The 22,396-nt window shown below is 53.3% G+C and overlaps 2 protein-coding genes across 3 annotated transcripts; both read right to left on the bottom strand.

The window, feature by feature from the left end:
• Positions 1 to 1,375: 1,375 nt before the first annotated feature.
• Positions 1,376 to 7,328, bottom strand: SELENOV (selenoprotein V). The gene is made up of 6 exons (XM_047792944.1): positions 5,756 to 7,328; positions 3,933 to 3,957; positions 3,776 to 3,829; positions 3,593 to 3,667; positions 3,393 to 3,491; positions 1,376 to 1,422 (listed from the first exon to the last, which is right to left on the bottom strand). Exons 1-5 carry the CDS (start codon positions 6,754 to 6,756, stop codon positions 3,414 to 3,416), a joined length of 1,233 nt encoding a protein of 410 aa, XP_047648900.1. The 5' UTR covers positions 6,757 to 7,328; the 3' UTR covers positions 1,376 to 1,422; positions 3,393 to 3,413.
• Positions 7,329 to 13,311: 5,983 nt separating this feature from the next.
• Positions 13,312 to 20,937, bottom strand: DLL3 (delta like canonical Notch ligand 3). Of its 2 annotated transcripts, XM_047792943.1 has the most exons (9): positions 20,847 to 20,922; positions 20,442 to 20,723; positions 19,435 to 19,492; positions 18,266 to 18,508; positions 16,853 to 17,073; positions 15,895 to 16,117; positions 14,604 to 15,195; positions 13,862 to 13,946; positions 13,450 to 13,517 (listed from the first exon to the last, which is right to left on the bottom strand). In XM_047792943.1, exons 1-9 carry the CDS (start codon positions 20,913 to 20,915, stop codon positions 13,512 to 13,514), a joined length of 1,779 nt encoding a protein of 592 aa, XP_047648899.1. In that variant the 5' UTR covers positions 20,916 to 20,922; the 3' UTR covers positions 13,450 to 13,511. The 2 variants fall into 2 exon arrangements, with proteins under 2 accessions (XP_047648898.1, XP_047648899.1); XM_047792942.1 differs by lacking the exon at positions 13,862 to 13,946 and having other exon boundaries at positions 13,312 to 13,517; positions 20,847 to 20,937.
• Between the last annotated feature and the right edge of the window lie 1,459 nt (positions 20,938 to 22,396).

The raw sequence follows: 22,396 nt of genomic DNA, 5'->3' as shown, positions 1-22,396 counted from the left end.
AATCAGAGCTACAGCTGCTGGCCTATGCCACAGCCACAGCAGTGTGGTATCCGAGCTGCATCTTCATGGCCATGCCAGATCCCCAACCCACTGAGCGAGGCCAGGGATCGAACCTGCAGACTCATGGGTACGAGTCAGATTCTTTTCCACTGTGCCACAACGGGAACTCCCTAGAGGTAAGAATTCTTTTTTTTTTTTTTTTTTTTGGTCTTTTTGCTATTTCTTGGGCCGCTCCCACGGAATATGGAGATTCCCAGGCTAGGGGTCCAATCGGAGCTGTAGCCACCGGCCTACGCCAGAGCCACATCAACGCAGGATCCGAGCCGCGTCTGCAACCTACACCACAGCTCACGGCAACGCAGGATCGTTAACCCACTGAGCAAGGGCAGGGACCAAACCCGCAACCTCATGGTTCCTAGTCAGATTCATGAACCACTGCGCCACGACGGGAACTCCCAGAATTCTTAATCTATAGCAGGAACGCCTATGTTTTTTTAAGCTCCCAAATTTGCGAAAATGTGTTATGCAGCAACAGACCACTAGAACGGTTTTGACTGAGGGTTTGTGACTGACATTGGATCACATGGATCGTGACCACGATGATAATGATAAAGGCTGGTCTTTTGGGCTGCTTACGATGTGCCGTCACAACACTCTACGCAGCATGCTTCGGACTTTCTTAAACTTTTTGGCCTCAGGATCTGTCTTTGTTTTTGTTTTCTTTTTGGCCTCACCTGCAGCACATGGACGTTCCCAAGGCCAAGAATGGAACCCACCCAAGTCACAGCGGTGACAATGCCAGATCCTTAATCTGCTGAGCTACCAGGGAACTCCCTTAGATGGACATTTTCAAAACGTCTTCCAAACCAGGGTTTGAGAAATGAAGAAAGAAAGAAAGAGAGAGAGAAAGAAAGAGAGAGAGAGAAAAAGAAAGAAAAGAGAGAGAAAGAAAGAAAAGGAAGAGAGAGAGAAAGAAAGAAAAGAGAGAGAAAGAAAGAAAAGAAAGAGAGAGAGAGAGAGAAAGAAAGCAAGAAAGAAAGAAAGAAAGAAAGAAAGAAAGAAAGAAAGAAAGAAAGAAAGAAAGAAAGAAAGAAACTGACCTTGAAGACGTGAAGAGTTGAAGTTAGACCATCAGGTGCAAACCTAGGGAGCAATGGGACTAGCCTTCTAGTCAAAGCTGGCCTCCCCTCCCCCCACTCTGGGCCAGGAGTTGCCAGGAGCCAGTAGCAGGTAGTAGGTGACTTCTGCAGATGTCAGGAATGAGTGTGGTGACAGGAGACACAGTCAGACCAGAACACACGGAGGCAGACTCTGTATGTATTTCCCTCTTCACCCTCCCAACCCCATCCCAGCCCCAGCCACCATCAGAAAAGGACCTGACTTGGCAACATTTCAGCCCTTCTCGCCATCCTGCTGAGGCTCCTGATGGGGAGAGAGGAGAGAAAAAAAAAATTGTTTAATATCAATAACAAGAGCAACTCCAAAAAATAGCATTTATAGGCACCATTTGAATGCTTTCCATGGACTACAAGGCTTGCTGGGCTCGCCCTTTTTCAAACATACCAGACACTCTTCTACCACAGGGCCTTGGCACTTGCTGCTCCTTCTGCCTGGAATACTTCCCCTAGATATCCACACAGTCCAATCCCTTTCATCTTCAAGGGTTTCAACATCACCTTCCTAATGAGATCTTTTCTCACCACTCAAGAGTTGCAAATACTCAACTTAGAGTTGCAAAACCTTCCCTGCAGCCCCCATGTCCCTTTCCAGCTTTATTTCTCTTCTCACTCTTATCTCCTTCTAGAATGCCTTCTATTCGCCTATGAATCTTGTTCATTTCCTGCCTTCGCCACTAGATTGTCAGCTCCATGAGGGCAGCGGTTTGTATCTGTTCAGTTCACTGCCGTTATCACCCCCAGGGCCTAGAACAGTATCCAGCACATAGCAGGTACTCACCAAATACTTGTTAATAAAATGAAATCCAATAAACTAAAGGCACATGGCTCAAGACAGGCCAAAATTTTTTTAAAAAATAAACATGTACCATTTCTTTTTTTTTTCTTTTTAGGCCACACCCAAGGCATGTGGATGTCCCCGGGCCAGGGATCCAACCCATGCCACAGCAGTGACCCCAGCCACTGCAGTGACAATGCCCCATCCTTAACCCGCAGAGACACAGAAGAACGCCACGTATACTGTTTCTTATCATTTATACCTCAATAAAGTAGAAAACAATTGTAAAAAATAGAATCGCAGTAGACAAAGGATTAAATGAGTAGCAGCTTGCAAATGTCTATGCAGTAGTGGTTTTAAAAATCCAGTATCAGGGAGTTCCCGTCGTGGTGCAGTGGTTAATGAATCCGACTGGGAACCATGAGGTTGTGGGTTCGATCCCTGGCCTTGCTCAATGGGTTAAGGATCCAGCATTGCCGTGAGCTGTGGTGTAGGTCGCAGATGCGGCTCAGATCCAGCGTGGCTATGGCTGTGGCTGTGGTGTAAACCTGCAGCTGTAGCTCCGATTAGACCCCTATCCTGGGAAACTCCATATGCTTCAGGTGTGGCCTTAAAAAAAAAATTTAAAAATCTGGTACGATGGCAAATAGATTATTGCGTCTATGCTTTAATACCCTAAACAACATCAGCAGTGGAACTTTCCGCGATGGTAGATTCCCATGTTCCATATCTGCACTGTCCCAAACAGCAAACCCACAGCGAGCACTTGAAATGTGGCTAGTGTGACTGATATAACTGAGATGCTAATGTATTGAATTTTCATTAACGTCATTGTAAGTTGAAAAGGCACATGCGGTTATTGGACAGCACAGCTCCATAAATAACTAAAAGTTAAAAAATCAACAACTAAAGTTCTTTGGAAAGAAAAGGTGTAGTTGTCATACCTCGAGCCCCTACTCTGAGCCGTGCACTATTTCATACCTTACACGAGGCGTCTCATGGATTCACCTCAACAATCCCATTTTACAGATGAGGCAACTGAAAAGGATGTAGATGACTTGATTATAACAGTGAGTACCGGAGTTCCCACTGTGGTGCAGCGGAAACAAATCCAACTAGGGACCGTGGGTTCCATCTCCGGCCTCGTTCAGTGGGTTAAGGATCCGGCGTTGCCATGAGCTGTGGTGTGGGTCACAGATGCGGCTTGGATCTGGCATTGCTGTGGCTGTGGCGTAGGCCAGCAATTGTAGCTCTGATTCAACCCCTAGCCTGGGAACCTCCATATGCTGTGGGTGTGGCCCTAAAATGCAAAAAATAAAAATAACATTGCGGACCCGCTGAACAAGGATAGGGGCTAGGGTGTCTCTGACTCCAAGCCAGGGCCCTGCCTCCTGCCCACTCACTCCCACGCAGCCCAGCCTCCAGCCCTCCCACCTCACCTCCAGCTCACCAGCTCCCTGCTACCTTTTCTTGATCTCCTCGTTGATATGGCTCACAATTTTCTGCAGCTTGGTCTCATCCACAAAGCCATCGCCTTTCTGGGAACAGAAGAGAAAGAGCACAGACGTGCATGTGTCCCACCCCCCAGGGACCCCAGCTCCACCCTCCCTCCCTGACCAGGACACATGCTCAGAATCACCTTCTTCGAATGGACCAGCTTTCCATCCACAAACACTTCAAACGCCCCGGTCGCCTGGGCAGATATGTCCTCCTCCTGAGGAGGGAAGGTTGGGGGTTGGGGAGGCTAAGGGCTCCCTTCCAAGCCATCCGGGGGGTGGGGGTCATGGAGCCCCAACAGCCCCCACTCCCCCAGGGCACTCACAAAGACTAGACAGTTTGGAAATTGCTGCTCCAGACTCTTTTTCAGTAGGATGTACTGTGGGGAGGAGATGGGATCACAGGGTCACAGGGGGAAACAGGAACTCTGTCCAGATTTCGGGGCCCACACACCCCCCACCGCCACAGTCAAAACTACTCACCCGGAGGCCGTAGCTTCAGAGGCCACTGGAGGCCGAGGCAAGAGGGAGGAGGCAGAGAGAGATGGAAGGAACACATGGCATCAGTCTCTCCCCGAGCCCAGAGGGATGGCCGATCCCATCCCCCACCCTGCTCAGAACCCTCCCACAGCGCATCCACCTCAGGGCAAAACCCACAGTCCTCCCCATGTCCTCAGGCCCCCACAGGACCTGTGCCATCACCCGTCGGCTCCATCTCCCCCACTGCCCCCTTAGCCCACTCTGCTCCAGCCACAGGGACCTCCCAGCTCTTCTTCCAACTCCAGGCATGTCTTGCTCTGGCCTCAGGGCTTTTGCACGCTGTCCCCTCTGCAGAATACCATCTTCCCCTGGTATCTAAACAGCTCCTCTCTCCCCTCTTTCAGGTCTTTATTCATATAACACCTCCTCAGGGAGGCCTTCCTGATTACCCCAGTGAAGATGCCTTTCTGTTTACTGAACAACACAGGGAGTCGTATCTCATCTCTGTGCTAGAACATGATGGAAGATAACATGAGGAAAAAGGGGAGTTCCCGTCGTGGCGCAGTGGTTAACGAATCCGACTAGGAACCATGAGGTTGCAGGTTCGGTCCCTGCCCTTGCTCAGTGGGTTAACAATCCGGCGTTGCCGTGAGCTGTGGTGTAGGTTGCAGACGCGGCTCGGATCCCGCGTTGCTGTGGCTCTGGCGTAGGCCGGTGGCTACAGCTCCGATTAGACCCCTAGCCTGGGAATCTCCATATGCCGCGAGAGCGGCCCAAGAAATAGCAAAAAAGAAAAAAAAAAAACAAACCACACACACACAGAAAAAGGATGTGCGTGTGTGTGCGCACATATATATGTATATGACTGGGTCACGCTGCTGTACAGCAGAAATTGACACAACACTATAAATCAACTATACTTTAATTTTTAAAAAAGAGAAAAGTGGGAGTTCCCGTCCTGGTGCAGCAGAAACGAATCCGACTAGAAACCATGAGGTTGCGGGTTCGATCCCTGGCCTTGCTCAGTGGGTTAAGGATCCAGCATTGCCGTGAGCTGTGGTATAGGTCACAGATGTGGCTCAGATCTGATGTTGCTGAGGCTGTGGCGTAGGCCAGCAGCTACAGCTCCGATTAGACCCCTAGCCTGGGAACCTCTATATGCTGCGGGTGCAGCCCTAAAAAGACACAAAGCAAAAAAAAAAAGAAAAGAAAGGAAAAGAAAAAAAAAGAAAAAGGAGGGAGATGAGGAATCAGGGAGAAGAAGAAAGAGACACACACACGGTGGGGGAAGGAAAAGAGTGAGTTAGAGAGAGACAGAGAGCAGGAGAGAACTGGGACTGGAGGGGAAGGCAGGGCCCCCTCCCAGCCACTTTCAGCCCTGCTCTCTGGGAGGTCAAGGCTGGCCCCTGGGGTTGCTGTTGTTGACACAAAGGTTCAACTCTAGGACCCCACATACCGAGGACTAAAGTCACCCTCCTTCAGCCTTTGCACAGCACTGTTCTCCCCCCCACCCCCAATTTTGACTCCCCTACTTCTCCCCACCCTCCCCACACCACTAAGTAGCCTCCTCACTGAGACGTAGCGGCAGAAGCGCCACCTGGGGGTGGGGAGGCTGTCCCGGACACTCAGTCTCTGGAGTTGACCCCTTGTCCTCCGTAGGGAGGCTCTGCTCACACTCCAGTCCCAGCAAGAGAGTGGATGACTGAATCCAGAGCTCTCTGGTCCAAGGAGAGTGAGTGGCAGGTGGAGCTACCCCACCCCCACCCCCGCCCCCGCAGCCCTGTCCCCAAGGGAGGAAGCGGGCGTGGGCGGGGACAGCCCCTCACCAGTAGACGACTCGAATCAGGATCTTGTTGTCCACTTGGATGTTCTCGCTGGTGGAGGCCAATGCGTTCGTAGAAACCGGTAAGGCGACGGCCAATGGGATGGTCGCCAGGATGGGCGTCCCTGGGACATGTCCAGAAGTGGAATCTGTCAGCTTGGTGGTGGATGAGTCGGCCCCAGCCCCTGGCGTGGCCAACGGAGAAAGCGCAGGAAGGGGCTCCTGGACCGGAACGAATCCATTGGCGACCAGTGGGAGGTGCTTCGCCCTCGGGGTTGGCGCAGGATCCTCATCAGGCGACAAAGTGAGTTCGGGATCAGGTTCCAGGAGCGGATCCAAAGAAGACAGGGCTGGGTTCGGGAGGGATTCCAAAGCAGGGACCAGGACCTGAGATAGGGTCGGCGTTGGGGTCCCGACCGTGGTCGGCGCCCGGACCGGGGTCGGCACCTGGACCGGAGTCGGGGTCCGAACCGGCGTTGGGGTCCGGACCGGAGTCGGGGTCCGAAGCGGTGTTGGGGTCCGGACCGGAGTTGGCGTCCGGACGGGGGTCAGGGTCCGAACAGGGGTCGGGGTCCGGACAGGAGTCGGCGTCCGTACTGGAGTCGGGGTCCGGATCGGACCCGGACCCGAGGCCGGGACCAGACTGGGAGTCCGGACCAGGAGGGAGGTCCTGGCCAGGGTCGAACCCCTGGCCGGAGTCGAGGCCCGAACTGAGGCCAAGGGTCGCAGCGAGGCCGAGGGCCGGACAGGGGAGGGGGCTGGGGCCCGTGCCGGGTTATTCATGGGGGCCAGGGTCGGACCCCAGGTAACCCGGGTTGGGATCCCGCCTGACCCCCCTGCCTTGGGCCGCGGGGGCCTCATCTGCACAGGATTCTGAAATGGGAGGCGACCACAATGGGGCGCTGTTACACCGGGTTCCATGCGGCAGGCAGGTTCTATCAACCTGAGCAGGGGATGGAGGGGGGATGGGGCTGAGATCACGGGGATCTCGCCAGTAATTCCCATCTCTGGAATCCCCACCTCCAGGGTGGAGAACACACGGACTGCCAATGTCCCTAACCTTCATGCGTTCACTATATGTTTGAGTGGCTGCTGTGTGCACAGTCCTATGCTGGGTGATTCCGGGGACACAGCAGGCAGGAAAGCTCAGGTCCAGTGATCAGGCTCCCTGCCAGGTAGGGGAAATCTAGCCATTACCAAACAATGATGGCCCAGTAAGGTCAAGGCCAGGGTGGAGGAGGCCCAAGCAAAGGGATTAGAGATGGGTGAGGAAGCACAGAGACTTGTGGGATCCCAGAAGAGGCGTCAGGACCAGTCTGGGGCAATCAGAGAGGGCTTCCTAGAGGAAGGGACAACCGAGAGACCCAAAGAAAACAATACTAACACATTTTACACTCATAGAGTGCTAAGTGCTACACATGTGCCCACAGCCAGCAAGTGGCAGAACCAGGATTTAGATCCCGGCTCTCAGGCTCCGGGTTCCTGGCACAGTACCACTCCGCCAAGGGCTCTAACACACTGTGGGTTCCTCCAGGGTGAGAACTTGTCTGGTTCACTGCTGAATCCCCAGCTCCTAGAACCAGTCCTGGCACACAGTAGGCACTAGATAAATATAAATATATTTTTATTTTGAAACAGTTTTAAAATGAGAAGTTGGGAAAGCAATACAGGGAATTCCTGTGTAACTTTCACTCTGCTTTCCCCAGTAACTGACACCAAACCCAAGTTCGTTCCGCTGGAAACTCTACAGGCCAATAAACCCAGAGATAAATTGTTGGGGCAAGGAATAACGACTTCAATGGGAAAGCTAACAGACCGAGAAGATGACAGACTAGTGTCTCCAAAAAACCTATCTTCTCAATCCGAATTCATGCTCCGTTTATACAGAGGAAGGGAAGGGGCCAGTGGTCACTCACAGTGGCTTGTTTGGGGAAGGGCCCACTGCAATGCCAACCAATGGCAGAGCAGGAACGCCAAGGGTCACTCACCAACGGTTGCCTGCTTACATAACAAAACATCTTATGTAACCACAGTACATTGTCAAAACCAAATGGTCCAATACTACTAGGTCAGTACAGACCTGATGCAGATTCGTGGAAGGGGTTCGAGCAGAGAGATACCGCCCACTGTGCTTCTCAACACCCAAGAGCCCCTCCTATGTTAACCCCTGGGCCTGGGTCCCAAAAACCAGGACCAAGAAAGACCCTGGGAGTTTCTGCTGTGGCGCAACAGTGTCTCTGCAGCACCAGGACACAGGTTCCATCCCTGGCCCAGCACAGTGGGTTACAGGATCCAGCATTGCTACAGCTTCTATGTAAATCACAACTGCAGCTGGGATCTGATCCTGGGATCAGATCTGGCCTGGAAACTCTACATGCTTCAAGGCAGCCAAAAAAGAGAAAAGAAAGAGAGAAAGGGAGTTCCCATCCTGGCTCAGGGGAAACAAATCCGACTAGGAACCATGAGGTTTCGGGTTTGATCCCTGGCCTCGCTCAGTGGATTAAGGATCTGGCACTGCCATGAGCTGTGGTGTAGGTCGCAGATTCAGCTCAGATCTGACGTTGCTGTGGCTGTGGCGTAGGCCGACAGCTGTAGCTCCGATTAGACTGGGAACCTCCATATGCCGCAGATAGGGCCCGAACAAGACAAAAGACAAAGGAAGAAAAAAAAAAGAAAGGGAGAAAGGAGGAAAGGATGGGAGAAAGGAAGAAAGGAGTGAGGGAAGGAAAGAAGAAAGACACTGAGGAGTTTCCCCTGTGGCAAAGTGGATTACTGACCCAGCTAATTTCCATGGCACTGCCAGGTCCATCCCTATTTTGCTATAGATGTAGCTCAGATTCAGTCCCAGGCCTGGGAACTTCCATATGCCACAGGTGCAGTCAAAAAAGGAAAAAGAAAAGAGAAAAAAAAGAAAGACACTGAATTCTGTGTGACTCTAAGCAAGCCTCTGCTCCTCTCTGGGCTTCAGTTTGCCCCTCTGCGAAATGAACTTGAAATGGGCTTTCCTCTTACAGCATAATATCGAGAACTAAGATTTACTGAGCATCTGTTATATGCCAGCCCTAGCCTCTGTTATAAAAAACTTTGTACTGGAGTTCCCTGATGGCTCGGCAGGTTAAGGATCTGGCATCATCGCTGCCGTGGTGAAGGTTCAATCCCTGGCCCCAGGAACTTCTCCATGCCATAAGTGTGGCCAAAAAATAAATGCTTTTTAAGAGTTGTAAGCTTGCTTCAAGAGCCCTGCATGCTCAAAAGAGAATTAGTTTGTTTTTTGTTTTTTTTGTCTTTTTGCCTTTTCTAGGGCCGCTTCCGCGGCATATGGAGGTTCCCAGGCTAGGGGTTTAATCGGAGCCATAGCCGCTGGCCTACACCACAGCCACAGCAACGCGGGATCCGAGCCGCGTCTGCAACCTACACCACAGCTCACGGCAACGCCAGATCCTTAACCCACTGAGCAAGGCCAGGAATCGAACCTGCAACCTCATGGTTCCTAGTCGGATTCATTAACCACTGAGCCACGATGGGAACTCCTGTTTTTTGTTTAAAACAACAACAAAAAAAAAACTCTGCAAAAAAAAATTTTAATTAAAAAATAAAAATTAAATTAAATTTTAAAAATAAATAAATAAAAAACCTCTTTGTGGAGGTCCTGTTGCAGAGCAAAGGAAATGAACCCTACTAGGACCATAAGGATGCCGGTTTGATCGCTGGCCTCACTCAGTGGATTAAGGATCTAGCGTTGCCATGAGCTGTGGTGTAGGTCGAGGATACGGCTTGGATCCTGAGTTGCTGTGGCTAGAGAAGAGGCCGGCAGCTGCAGCTGCGATTCAGCCCTTAGCCTGGGAACTTCCATATGCCTTGGGTGCAGCCCTAAAAAATCCAAAAAAGAAAGAAAGGAAGGAAGGAAAGGGGAAGGGAGGGGAGGGGAGGGAAGGGAAGAAAAGAAAAAGAACAGAACTCGGACCAGAAAAACTTTCCCTTCTCTGTGAGTTCCGATCATCCATCAATCGGAGATGGCCTTCCCTGCCTGAGCCGCTGCTCCCTCAGGCTAAGCTTGCAGCAAAGAGGCAGAGCCGTGCAACAGAGCCTTTGCTTTAAAGGGCCTGCTGACTTGGGTGTGGGACTCTTCTCTTATGATGGTGAGTCAGGGAACTCTGGTCATCACTGTTTTTTACGGCATACAAAAGTTCTGGGGAGTTCCTGTTGTGGCTCAGTGGGTTATGAACCAGACTAGTATCCATGAAGATGTAGGTTCAGTCCCTGGCCTTGCTCAGTGGGTTAAGGATCCAGAGTTGCCATGAGCTGTGGTGTAGATCACAGACACGGCTCAGATCTCAAGTTGCTGTGGCTGTGGCATAGGCCAGCAACTGCAGCTCCGATTCGACCCCTAGACTGGAAACTTCCATGTGCTGTAGGTGCGGCCCAAATAAAAAAAGTTCTGGGGCCAGGGACTGAACCCTCACCACAGCAGTGACAACACTGGATCCTTAACCTGCTGAGCAACCAGGAAACTCCTGGTCATCACTCTTTGATAATCCAGCCAGTACTGTTCCTGTAATGACTCACAGATGTGAACAGTGATGGTGCCAAGACTCTGGGGTTGGTAAAGCATCCTTGATGCCAGGAAGAACATCAAAGGGGGAATCTGTGGGATCCACTGCCTGCTTTCAGTTTTTACACAATAGTCATTGATCAAAAACCGAGATGAGCGTATCGCATCTTCCCCTCTTTGCTTTTAAATTGTGTTCTGGGAATTTCTGTTGTGGCGCAGCAGAAATGAATCCGACTAGTATCCATAAGGATGAGGGTTCGATCCCGGGCCTCAATCAGTGGGTCGGGGATCCGGCATAGCCATGAGCTGTGGTGTATGTAGTTCGCAGACACGACTCAGATCCTGCGTCACTGTGGCTGTGGTGTAGACCAGCAGATGTAGCTCTGATTCGACCCCTAGCCTGGAAATATCCATATGCCTCGGGTTTGGCCCCAAAAAGCAAAAAAAAAAAAAAATGCATTCTATTCCCTCATCAGGCTGCATAATTTGTTCAAGGCAGCAAAGACTCAGTCTCTGAACACCCAGTTGTCTTTGAAAGAATAATGGGCTAGTGTTGATAGCTGCTTTTAATCTCAATTTAAAAATTATTTGAGGGAGTTCCCGTCGTGGCTCAGTGGTTAACAAATCCGACCAGGAACCATGAGGCTGCGGGTTCGATCCCTGGCCTTGCTCAGTGGGTTAAGGATCTGGCGTTGCCATGAGCTGTGGTGTAGGTCGAAGATGCGGCTCAGATCCCACGTTGCTGTGGCTGTGGTGTAGGCCGGTGGCTACAGCTCTGATTCGACCCCTAGCCTAGGAACCTCCATGTGCCGCGGGAGCGGCCCAAGAAATGGCAAAAAGGACCAAAAAAATAAAAATAAAAAATAAAAATAGGAGTTCCCATCGTGGCGCAGTGGTTAACAAACCCGACTAGGAACCATGAGGTTGAGGGTTTGGTCCCTGCCCTTGCTCAGTGGGTTAACGATCCGGCGTTGCCGAGAGCTGTGGTGTAGGTTGCAGACGCGGCTCGGATCCAGTGTTGCTGTGGCTCTGGCGTAGGCTGGTGGCTACAGCTCCGATTCGACCCCTAGCCTGGGAACCTCCATATGCCGAGGGAGCGGCCCAAAGAAATAGCAAAAAAAGACAAAAAATAATAATAATAAAAATAAATAAATATTATTTGATAGTAGGCTTTTGTTTCAATGTCCCTATTCCTTAATGGCAGTTAATCCTCATGACTCAGAAATGCAATACAGTGAAACGTGAAAGGAGACTTTGTATGTACATGTATTTATTCAATATATAGTAAGTACCCTTTCACTGAAAAGAACATGTGGGATCCCCTGGCTGACAATCGAATAAAAGGACTGCTAAGAGTTCCCTAGTGGCACAGCAAGTTAAAGATCTGGTGTTGTCACTGCAGTGGTGTGGGTCACTGCTGTGCTTCGGGATCCATCCCTGGCCCAGGAACTTCCACATGCCATAGGCACAGAAATAAATAAATAAATAAAAGAAGAAAGAAAGAAAGAAAAGAGAGAGGAAAAAAAAGACTGCTACATTAGTTCATTTGTTGCTACAGTCTCATGATTTGGCTCATTTCCAAAAGTGCTTGGGCACGTTCCCAGCCTCCTCTCCACTAGAAAATACAGAGGCGGAGCGGCAGAGATGGGCTGGTGTGAGCTTTTCATATTTTCAGTGGCAGAAGTAGTATGAAATGTGTGGTTAACAGTCTTAGGATGGTCCCCAAATTTAGGAAGTTTCCCCCTCTCTGCCAGATCTTCCTCAGACTTGTTCCATCTCATCAGGAAAGAGGTGCAGGGAGTTCCTGTTGTGGCTCAGCAGAAAGGAATCCAACTAGGAACCATGAGGTGGCGGCTTCGATCCCTGGCCTCTCTCAGTAGGTTAAGAATCTGGCGTTGATGTGGGCTGTGGTGTAGGTCACAGACGTGGCTTGGATCCCGTGTTGCTGTGGCTCTGGTGTAGGCCGGCAGCAACAGCTCTGATTTGACTCCTAGCCTGGGAACCTTCATATGCCACAGGTGCAGCCCTAAAAAGACCAAAAAAAAAAAAAAAAGAGTTGCAGCAATTACTCCACACTGAGCCTCCAATTCCTCTGTAAAACAGATTCTTTCTGCTCTGACTGAGTCTGTCGGTGTGCCTGCCAGGGACAGTATTTGTGTCTAGTAGCAAACCCTGATTTTTGGTAGAGAAAGAGACACCCCTTGGCCCACATATTCCATGTGATGATTTGGACAGGCTGACCTAACCCCTGCCACACCCCAGACAAACGGCCAACCCTGGCCACCAAAATAAGCCATACCGGAGTTCCCTCTTGGTGCAGTGGGTTAAGGATTGGCATTGTTGCTACAGAAAGGCAGGTTCAATCCCTAGCCCTGGAATTTCTATCAGCATGTCAAAAAAAAAAAAAAAAAGCCATAGCCATACCACCCAGTGTCTAGTTCAAGCAAGGCCATGTGACGAGCCATGGCCAGTGAAACCATCTACATATGAAGTCATCCCAGAGACAACGGGAGGCAAACACTGAGCCTCTGAATCCAGCCCTACTGAAGCTCCACCTACCGCAGGATTTTTGTTTTCATAAACTAATAGGTTTTCTTGTTTATTTATTTCTTTATTTTATTGTTGTTATTATTTTTTGTCTTCTCAGGGCTGCAGGTGCAGCATATGGAGATTCCAGGCTAGGGATGGAAGCAGAGCTACAGCTGCCGGCCTACACCACAGCCACAGCAACAGCAGATCCAAGCTGCATCTGCGGCCTGCACCACAGCTCAGGGCCACGCCAGATCCCCGATCCACTGAGCGAGGCCAGGGATTGAACCTTCAGCTTCCAGGATATTCGTCAAGTTCGTTACCGCTGAGCCACAACGGGAAATCCTCTTGTTTACTTAAACCACTTTGTTGGTTTCTGACCCCGGCAACAGATCCCTGTCTATTATTCTCAGGAGACAAAAATCTCTCCCCTCAGCCCCAACACCACATACAAAGCACTCAACTTAATGAGTCAAAGCTGATCAAAATAAGAGCCTTTATAGATGTCTCAGGAAAGACAGGGGGAGGAAAAAAGGATATAAATAACCATTACTACGTACAACTTCCGGAGGTAAAATTCTCCCAGTCACCCCTTCCACCTTGAACTCCAAAGTGTCTGAAGCAGAGAATACAAAAATATCCAGGTTCCGTCTCCAAGTGCTGATGGAGAAGGGGCAGGTTAAGCCTAGAAAGAGGATGAGTAGTAGGCATTAGTAAGGGCTGCCCCTGTGCCTCCCCCTTCTCTCCCCAGTGAGTGGAAATCAGTGGAAAAGCTCTGGCAGAGGCTCCCCACTGCGACCTCTTGCGGCCCATAGGTCATCCAAAGAGGAGATGCCAAGTAGCTCAGAACAACAGCAAAAGGGATGCAAGATAGAACTAACTTAAGTCAAAACTGAAAAGTGGGCTTAAGGACCTTCCAGAGACTCCACCCTCCTCATCTTACAGATAAAGGAGAGCTACAGGAAAAGGACGGGATGCCTCTGCCCAGGGTGCCCAGTATGCGCATAGGGAAGCCAGGTGGGTAACTACCTCCCGAGCGTAGAGGGAAGGAGCAGATATGACATAAACTGAACAAGAGTCTCCATCTTCGGCACGATTCCAATCTGAGGACGGGCTATGGGAGGAAAAGAGTGTAAGATCCAGACCCCCTTTTTTTTTTTTTTTAATTTTAAAAAAATATTTTTTTAGGGCTGCACCTGCAGCATATGGAAGTTCCGGAGCTAGGAGTCTAATCAGAGGCAGATCCGAGCCGGGTCTGCAACATACACCGCACCTCACAGGAACAGATCCTTTAACCCACTGAGTGAGGCCAGGGATCTAAAGGCATCCTCATGGATACTAGTCGGGTTCATAACCCGCTGAGCCACAACAGGAACTTCAAGATCCAGACCCTTTAAATTCTCGCATCTTGTTGTCCCAACCACCACCGAGAGGCACCCAAAGCCAACTAGGCGAATTGTGAAACACCCAACCAAAAAAAGGGTTGGAGCTGGGCGTAAGAGAAAAGGACCAATCGGAAGTCCCATCAAGAAATCAGATCAAGAGTTCCCTTCTGGTGTAGGTTAAGGTTCCGGCCTTGTCATCACAGCTGCTCGGGTAGCTGCTGTAGCGTGAGTTCTATCCCTGGCCCGGGGAACTTACACCTGCCGAGGGCGCGTTCAAACACCCCCCGCCGCCCCCCCCCCCCAAAGTAATCTGGACAACTACATTATGAGATGGATAACAAGCGGCCAAGAGGGACAAAGCTTAGGTCTTCGGCCAAGCCCCTCACCTTGGCCCATCCTCGGAACCCTCCTGGGTCCTCATGTTGTTGAGTGCATCAGGGAGCGCATGGACTGATGGTTCCGGGGTCCCCGCCAGCAAGCGAGACCCAGTATCTCGGCCAGGGCCACGCCGTCTCACGTGAACCAGCAAGAGCGCAGCGCCGGCCAAGCCCGCGGCCACCAGCAGTCCCAAAGCCGGGGGCAGAAGAAAGCGCTGTGGGTCCCCGTGCCTCAGGCCCGGCGAGGCCGCGGGCAACGCGCCCGCGCTGCCGTCCGCGCCGTCGGGGTGGACCGGGAACTCGCACCGCGCGCCCATGTAGCCGGGCGCGCAGGCGCAGACGAGGCCGGAGAAGTGCGCGTAGCAGCGGCCGCCGTGGGCGCAGGGGTGCGCGGCGCAAGGGTCGGCGCGCTCGCGGCAGTCGCGGCCGCCGAAGCCCAGCGCGCAGGAGCAGCGGCGCGCGCCGCCGCCCTCCAGGCAGGTGCCGCCGTTGGCGCAGGCGCGGCCGGCGCAGTCGTCCAGGTCGTGCTCGCAGCGCGGCCCCGCGAAGCCGGCGCGGCAGCGGCAGCGCAGGGCGTGGCCCAGGTCCAGGCAGAGCCCGCCTGTGGGGAAAGGGGCGTCAGGGGCGCGGCCAGGGGTGAAGGGTCCCGCAAGCCCGCCCCCGCTTCTTTGTCTCGGCTCAGTAATCCCACCCCGACCCTTTCTCTGGGTCCACCCTCACTCTTCTAACTCAAGGGTCAGGCTTTGGGAGTGCTCCTGGAAAGCCAGCCCGCTTCTTCTTCTTTTTTTTTTTTTTTGCCGGCACCTGTGGCATATGGAGATTCCCAGGCTAGGGGTCTGATTCGAACTGTAACTGCCGGCCTACACCACAGCCACAGCAACGCGGGATCCGAGCCGCGTCTGCGACCTACACCACAGCTCACGGCAACGCTGGATCCTTAGCCCACTGAGCAAGGCCAGGGATCGAACCCTCAACCTCATGATTCCTAGTCGGATTCGTTTCCATTGCGCCATGACAGGAACTCCCATCCATCAGAAGTTTCATCTCATTCGCTACTGTATCCCCCAGAGCCTAGAACAGAGCCTGGCACACAGTAAATGCTCAATAAATATTTGAGATAGGAATATCACCTCGCCTGTTTTACAGAAGAGCAAACTGAGGCTGGGCAGAGGGGGACGATCACCTCCCAGGCCACAGGGTTCAAGGAGGCAGAGCCAGGATTCCCACCTGGGACTGTGAGCCAAGCCCTGCTCTTGCCCACTGACCGTGCAAGGACCTCCCACCCCACCCTCCTCCTCACCATTCCGGCATGGCTGCAGACTGCAGCGGTCCACCCTCTTCTCACAGTTGGAGCCTTGGAAACCAGGTGGGCAGTGGCAAATGTAGGCAGAGTCTGGGTCTGCGCCTCCCACACACAAGCCACCGTTGAAGCAAGGTCCATCCGCACACGTCACCCCGCTCACCTCACACCGCAGCCCGTAGAACCCACGGGGACAGGTGCATTCGAAGGACCCTGGTGTCTCCTGGGCAGGAGCAAAAGCGCCTTGGAGCAGAGGCTCCGGAGGCCCAGAGAGATCCCACTCCCACCTCTACCCCTTGGTCCCGCCTGTCCTGTCTGCCCTCCTCGATGCTGGCCGCATAACCCAGGCCTAAGTCTGGTTCCTAGCGCTAAGCCTGCCTCCTCCATGCAGCCTTCTCGGATCTCCTCTTTTCAGACCCTCCCCCTAACTTGAACAGGATCACTCGCTGAGCCACAGCGGTGGTGCCCAGGGAACCCACACTGGGCTCCCTCCCACCGCCACACGTTCCCTTACCCCACGCCACTCCTCTGGTCTCCCTTCTCCAGTCACCTCCTCTCAGCCAAATCGGACTTCAGCAGCCCCAGCCCCAGCCCAACTCCAGGAAACCTCCTCTGATGACCCCCGCTCCCAATTCTAATTCTCAACCCACCTGGCCCCATCCCCCCTACCTTGAGCCCCAAGCTCTCTACTCCACGGTGGGGCAGTGTAGCCCCACGGGACCCCTCATCATTCCCACGTCCACATCTTTAGGTGCCACCCACTGGCTCTGCTCTCTGCATTGCCATTCCCATCACCTCATCCTACTTCAAGGGCCTAGATGCAGTCTGGACACCTCCAGGAAACCCTCCCTGATAGCTACCCCACCCCACCCCCCACACTGTTGTCTCATGGAGCCCCAGACAGGGAACTCCCTGGGTAAAGTACCGCCCAGGACGAGGTGAGAAGGATGATACTGACACTACAGCTGCCCCCGTTGGCACACGGGTTCCCATCACAGGGCCCAGGCCCGGGTACGAGGCATCCAGTGGTGGCCGAGGATGGGCCCCTGGGGCTGAGGCAGCTGCTGGTGGAGACAGGGACTGTGCAGAGAGGCCCAGTCCAGCCGTCCAGGCATTGACATTCATCGGGCTGCTCACAGAAGCCATGCTCTGGGCTGCAGCCTGCTCGACACGTCGTCACTGTGGGAGGCAAGGCAGAGGGAAGAGAAATGTTGATGAAAGGCAGAGTCAGGAGGATAGGAATCAGAGAGATTTCTAAGCACTTTCCATCTGTCTTGTTTCATCTTTGTGCCTGACAACCCGCTGGGCTAGATGGCATTGCGACCCCCAGTTTACAGACAGAAAAACTGGGGCCCTGAGAGGCAGATTGATGATTTGAACCCAGGCCAATGAGTTCCAAAGTCTGTGCCCTTGGAAGGTCTGGGAGCTCCCAAGTCTGAAATCGGAGAGAGAATGAAGGAAGAGGATCAGGGATTGAGTAGGGATCCCTGGCCTTTCAGGGGAAACAGGAGAGCCTTGGATTAGGGCTGGTCTGGGAGGATCTAGCTAAACCTAGGAGTCCTAGGGGCTTTGGTGGGGCTCAGACATTGGGGGAGGGGTCTGAGGGATCCTGAGCTCTAGAAAGCGATGGAGTCTGGAGTGCCATAGAAGACAGGGGAGATGGTGGACCCCCTAGGGGGAGGATGGGAGGAGCTTCCAAAGATCCTGGATGGGGTAGGGAGGGCCCCAGAATTAAAAGAGTTTTAGGGTCCCAGCATCTGGAAAGGGGTGTGGGTATAGATTAGAGAAGGAACTGGGGGGGGGGCACCAGGATGGAAAATGGGTGTGGGGTTCCTATTTGGGGAGACAAGAGTGCTGGAAAGAGAGAAGGGGTCTAGAGTGACCAAGAAGGGATGGAGAGAGACCTAGTCCTCAGTTTCCCTGAAAGTGGCAGCTGGATCATGGGAGCGCGCTGAAGACCATGAGTGGAGCTGGGGGGTGGGGGCCGCTTTTTAGGGCCAGGGCATACGGAAGGTCCAAGGCTAGGGGTCGAATCAGAGCTACAGCTGCTGCCCGCAGCCACACTGGATCCCCGACCCCACTGAGGAAAGCCAGGGATCCAACCCGCACCCTCATGGGTACTAGGCGGATTTGTTTCCACTGCGCCGCAACGGGAACTCGAACCCCCAGCTCCTTGAAGCGGGCAGCGGAGCTGTTGAAGGGGGCCGGTAATGGTGCCAGGTCAGCAGCATGCCCTGGATCCCTGGAGAGGTGTGCCTGGGGTAGCTTTGGAGGGGTTCTCGGGTCCCCAGTTCCCTGAAGAGGGCAACTAGGTTGTGAGAGGGGCATGGGGGCCGTGACGGGGTGGGTTGGGACTGAACGCAGGACTCACGCGGTGCCTCGCACTCGTCCTCAACCGGCGCGCAGGGGCGCAGTCCCGGGCCGCAGCGCGAGGTGGCGCTGCGCGAGCGGCAGAAGCGCGCGCACGCGGCCCCGATGGCCGGCGGCTCGCAGCGCGCGCGGTAGGAGAAACGCAGCTCCCAGGCTCCTGCGCGTTGCACGTCCCGCGCCCACGGGCCCCCGGCCGCCAGGCGGCGCCGACCGGCCACCCGCGCCAGCAGGCTCCAGGTGGGCCCTGCGGGGAGAAGAGAGAGGTGCTGGGGTGCGGCCCGACCAGTCTCGAAATAGAGATGAAGCGCGCAGGCTCGCACTTTCCCTGCCCCTCTTAGCGAAGTCAAAACATCGGTTTTGAGCCCTGAAAAGTTAGCAAGCCTGCAAACTCCCCCAGTGTATCCTGAGACCTTTGAAGTCGCGATCCCTATGACCATAATGATGATAACAGTTCTCCCATAGAAGCCGAAATGCCTCTCTATATTTTGCCCCAGAATCTTCGTATACTGAAGTAGTGAGGAGGCCTCTAACCCTCTGGGACATTTGAAATCTCTATATGGCCAAGAGGCAATGACTGGTCTTTGAAGTGAGGTCAAAGCACCCCCAAAGCGTGCCTCAAGATCTTCCTATATGAAAATGGTGACAGAACCCCCGCTTTGGGCCTTCTATAGCCACCAAATCCCCCTCGAAGGTTAAGACCCCATCTCTCTCCCTGAAACCTCTGTGGTGAGACTGCAACATCCCAAAAAGCTGTCTAGGACCTCTCTAGGGACAGGGGGACAGAGCTGTGTGTACAAGAGCCAGAAAGAATTCATATTGTACCCTGAGTTCTCAAAATCATACAGCGAGATGGCAGGACTGTGAGATGCTATGTCCTGCTCTGCCAGCACCGATTCTAAGGTAGTAAAAGAGCTTCCCCTCCCCCAGCCCTGCCTGGATCTGGGCAGTGGATGCCTACATCCAGTACCAGGACATTTCAGCATTGACATGCCGGAGCCCTGGGGCTGTCAACACGCAGCACCACACTCCAGCAGCTGTGATGACATCATAGGTCCATGAACACCCCACCCCACAGACAGCCCCATGTCACTCTCCTGGACCTCACATCAGACCCCAACTCCCTGGACCCCCCACATCCTGCACTGCTGTCCCAGGACTAAAGACGCTTACCTCCAATCTGTTCTCCTAACTCCTCTCTCCAGGTTTCAATGATAAGCGAGAAGGTGCCCTGATGGGGTGGCAGAAGGGGAGGGAAGGAAGGAATGAAGACAGTGGTAAGGGCAGGTATTCAGAGGCCAGACTTTAGGGCTTAAAAGCAGTGACCACTCTGGGAACCAAATAAGCAAGGCACAATTTCCAGAGTGAGTGGCCCAGGGAAGGAATGGCTGTTTTGGCTTTCTTTTCTTTCCTTCTTTTTGTTTTTTTGTTTTGTTTTGTTTTTTGTGGGTTTTTTTGGCCATGCCCACAATGTGTGGAAATTTTCAGGCCGGGAATCAAACCCATGCCACAGCAGTGACCCAAGCCACAGCAATGATAATGCTGGACCTTTAACCCACGGAGCCACAAGGGAACTCCCCATGGTGATCCCATTTTACAGCTGAGGAAACTGAGGCTGGAAAAGGGAAAGTCACTTGCCCAAAAGGACAGGGGTCTGGAATTCAAAAACAGGCCTTTTCACCTCCGTGCTTTTGGGGTTGTGGGGCAGGAAATAGGATTCTGGAGGTGGAAAACTCATGGATACAGGCCCCACCTGAAAGGTCTGAGAAGACATAAGGTGAGAGGATATTGGGTGTGGAAGGGTCCCTAGGTGGAAGGAAATTTGGGGATAAAGATAAAGGTACATGTTTAGGGATCCCCAAGGAACAGAGGTAAGGTTCTGTGAATTGAGGATTTATCTAGAAGATGAGTTTGGGCTTCTGGGAATTCGGGGGCTCCAGCTGCAGGGCTGGGATTTGGGATCTCTAGAGGGCAAGCTGGAGTCAGAAAATCTGCAGTCAGTCCCCAGTGGGTAAGGTTTATGGGTCTGAGAATGTGAGATTCCAGATGATGGAGTCACTGGCCTGGGAATTTGGGGTTCCCAGGGGGGCAGGGGTGGGATCTTGCAAGTTGGAGGGCAGAAGGCAGTGGAGGTTTGGGGTAAGACCGCCAGCAAGGAAGTGCCCCAGGCCAGGTCTCACCGGCCAGGCGTCCCGGAAGGGCACACGCATGAGACCGTCAGGCAGTGGCAGGTCAGGCGCTGTAGCTCCAGGCTGCGCAGTGTAGACCTGTCCGCGCGCACTCAGCGCCGCGCCCAGAGTGCACGGAGACTCGGCGGCCTCCTCGGAGATCCCCGGCTTCAGGCAGACCCTGAAGAAGAGGCGGCAGGGGCCCCCGGCCTTGCAGGGGGACCGAGGGGCCCCGGGGCCCGGTCCCGGCCCGAAAGAGTGGATTTGCAGCTCGAAGACGCCGGCCAGCTGTGCCTGGGGTGGAAAGGGGCAGTGTCAGGGGACGGCGGGGATCCAGGCGGCTCATCGGCCCCACGCCCCCTCCCCAAGACCCCTGGGTCGCACTGCTCCCATCCACCCTTTCCACTCCGCTCTGACCTGGGGAAGGAAAAAGAGGGCCAGGATCACCGTCGGGAACAGGAGCTGGGGCATCTGCGAGGCGACCATGGCCTTCCGGAGGTCTTGGGAGCCGCAGCTGCTGGCTCAGGGGCCTTATATCTGAGAGGACAGCCCCGCCCCTTCGGGCAGCCGCCGGCTCCAGGGGAGCCTAGGGGCTGAGGATAGGGTGGGCTTGGGGGTTAAGCTTGAGCGCAAGGCTGGATAATGATTTTAAGATTCTGTGAGGGTGCGTCCGCTGCTGGGGCGTGTACACGACCGAGCCTCTAGATGAGGTTGTGAGGCTCCAACACGTGTGCCTGAAATTGAACATGATGAAGCCTCTGCGTGAGGTTGTAAATAATTCTAAGATTCTGTGTGTGTGTGTGTGTGTGTACACGCATCGCACACCAGCATGGGAAAAGGGAGATGTGCATGCTTTCATGGCTGCGTGACTTTTGGAGAGTGTGGGTCTCTGTAGATGTTTCTCTGTGCAGGTATGTGAATATATGTGAGCTCCTGGACCACGGAGTGCTGTCCCAGGAACCTGTGACTTTGTGGTCTGTGCAGGTTCCTCTAGATGTCTGTGTGTGTGTGTGAATGTGTGTTCCCTTCCCCAAAACAAAGCCACCCTCCCAAACGTCGTCCGTCGCCTCCCGGCTGCCCCAGACGCCGGGCCGAGGAGCCGCCGCCGCAGAGGGGGCTCCCAGCTGTATGTAAATGCCGCCATCTGCCGGGCGCCGCGCCCCGCCCCCTCGGGCCGCAGCTGGGCTGCCCGTTTGGCCTCCGGAAGGTGTGAGCGGCAAATGGGCAGGAAATTCCGTCCTCACATATCAGGGGCCCCGAGTCCTCACTCGGGGATGAATGGGGGAGGCAGGACCCCTGCGCCGTGCAGAAGCCCCTTAGTATTCCAGGACCACCGCAAGGAAAGCCAGTGAGGAGCAGATGTTCCAGCCTTCTGGTCATAATCATTTCCGCGTGCCAGGTGCTGAGCAAAGCCCTTTAGATGGAGCAAACTTTTTTTCCCCTCAGAATAAAATGTAATACTTAGAGGCTAATACTTATAGGGGAAAATACAGGTTCAATTATATACGTACATATTTTTCTTTTGGAGAAGGTGCTCCATAAAGCAGAGCCCAGCAGAGCCAGGCGTACAGTACATGCTCAGTAATTTTTAAAGAATGAGAGAACTCCATCTAAACAGTTTTCTTGGAGTTCCCTCTGTGGCGCAGCAGGTTAGGGATCTGGGATTGTCACTACTGCAGTTTGGTTCAAACACTGGCGCGGGAACTTCCACATGCGGCGGATGTCTCCAAAGAGGGAAAAAAAATGCCAAAAAACCCCCCAGTTTTCTCTTAATCCTGAGGATGGGAGTCACGGAAGGGTTTTGAGCAGGGGCGAGCCATGGTCAATAGTACAGAACATTCCAGGTTCCTTCACACAGGTTTTCCATTTATTTATTTATTTATTTATTTATTTACTTATTTACTTATTTTTGCTCTCTAGGGCCAAACCCACGGCATATGGAGAATCCCAGGCCAGGGGTCAAATCA

Source organism: Phacochoerus africanus, chromosome 8, assembly GCF_016906955.1.
Source record: "Phacochoerus africanus isolate WHEZ1 chromosome 8, ROS_Pafr_v1, whole genome shotgun sequence".
Taxonomy (NCBI): domain Eukaryota; kingdom Metazoa; phylum Chordata; class Mammalia; order Artiodactyla; family Suidae; genus Phacochoerus; species Phacochoerus africanus.
The sequence above is the reverse complement of the archived record's forward strand: the minus strand, read 5'-3'. Positions and strand labels throughout refer to the sequence as shown.

Coding starts and splice junctions, on each gene's coding strand:
- DLL3 (XM_047792942.1), bottom strand. CDS start 20,915: ATGGTCGCCTCGCAGATGCCCCAGCTCCTGTTCCCGACGGTGATCCTG. Junction 15,196..15,894: donor TCTGCAGCCATGCCGGAATG/GTGAGGAGGAGG, acceptor CTTTCCCCACAG/GCGGGCTCTGCCTGGACCTG. Junction 13,518..14,603: donor GGTTCCGAGGATGGGCCAAG/GTGAGGGGCTTG, acceptor TCCTCTTTCTAG/GCTTAACCTGCCCCTTCTCC.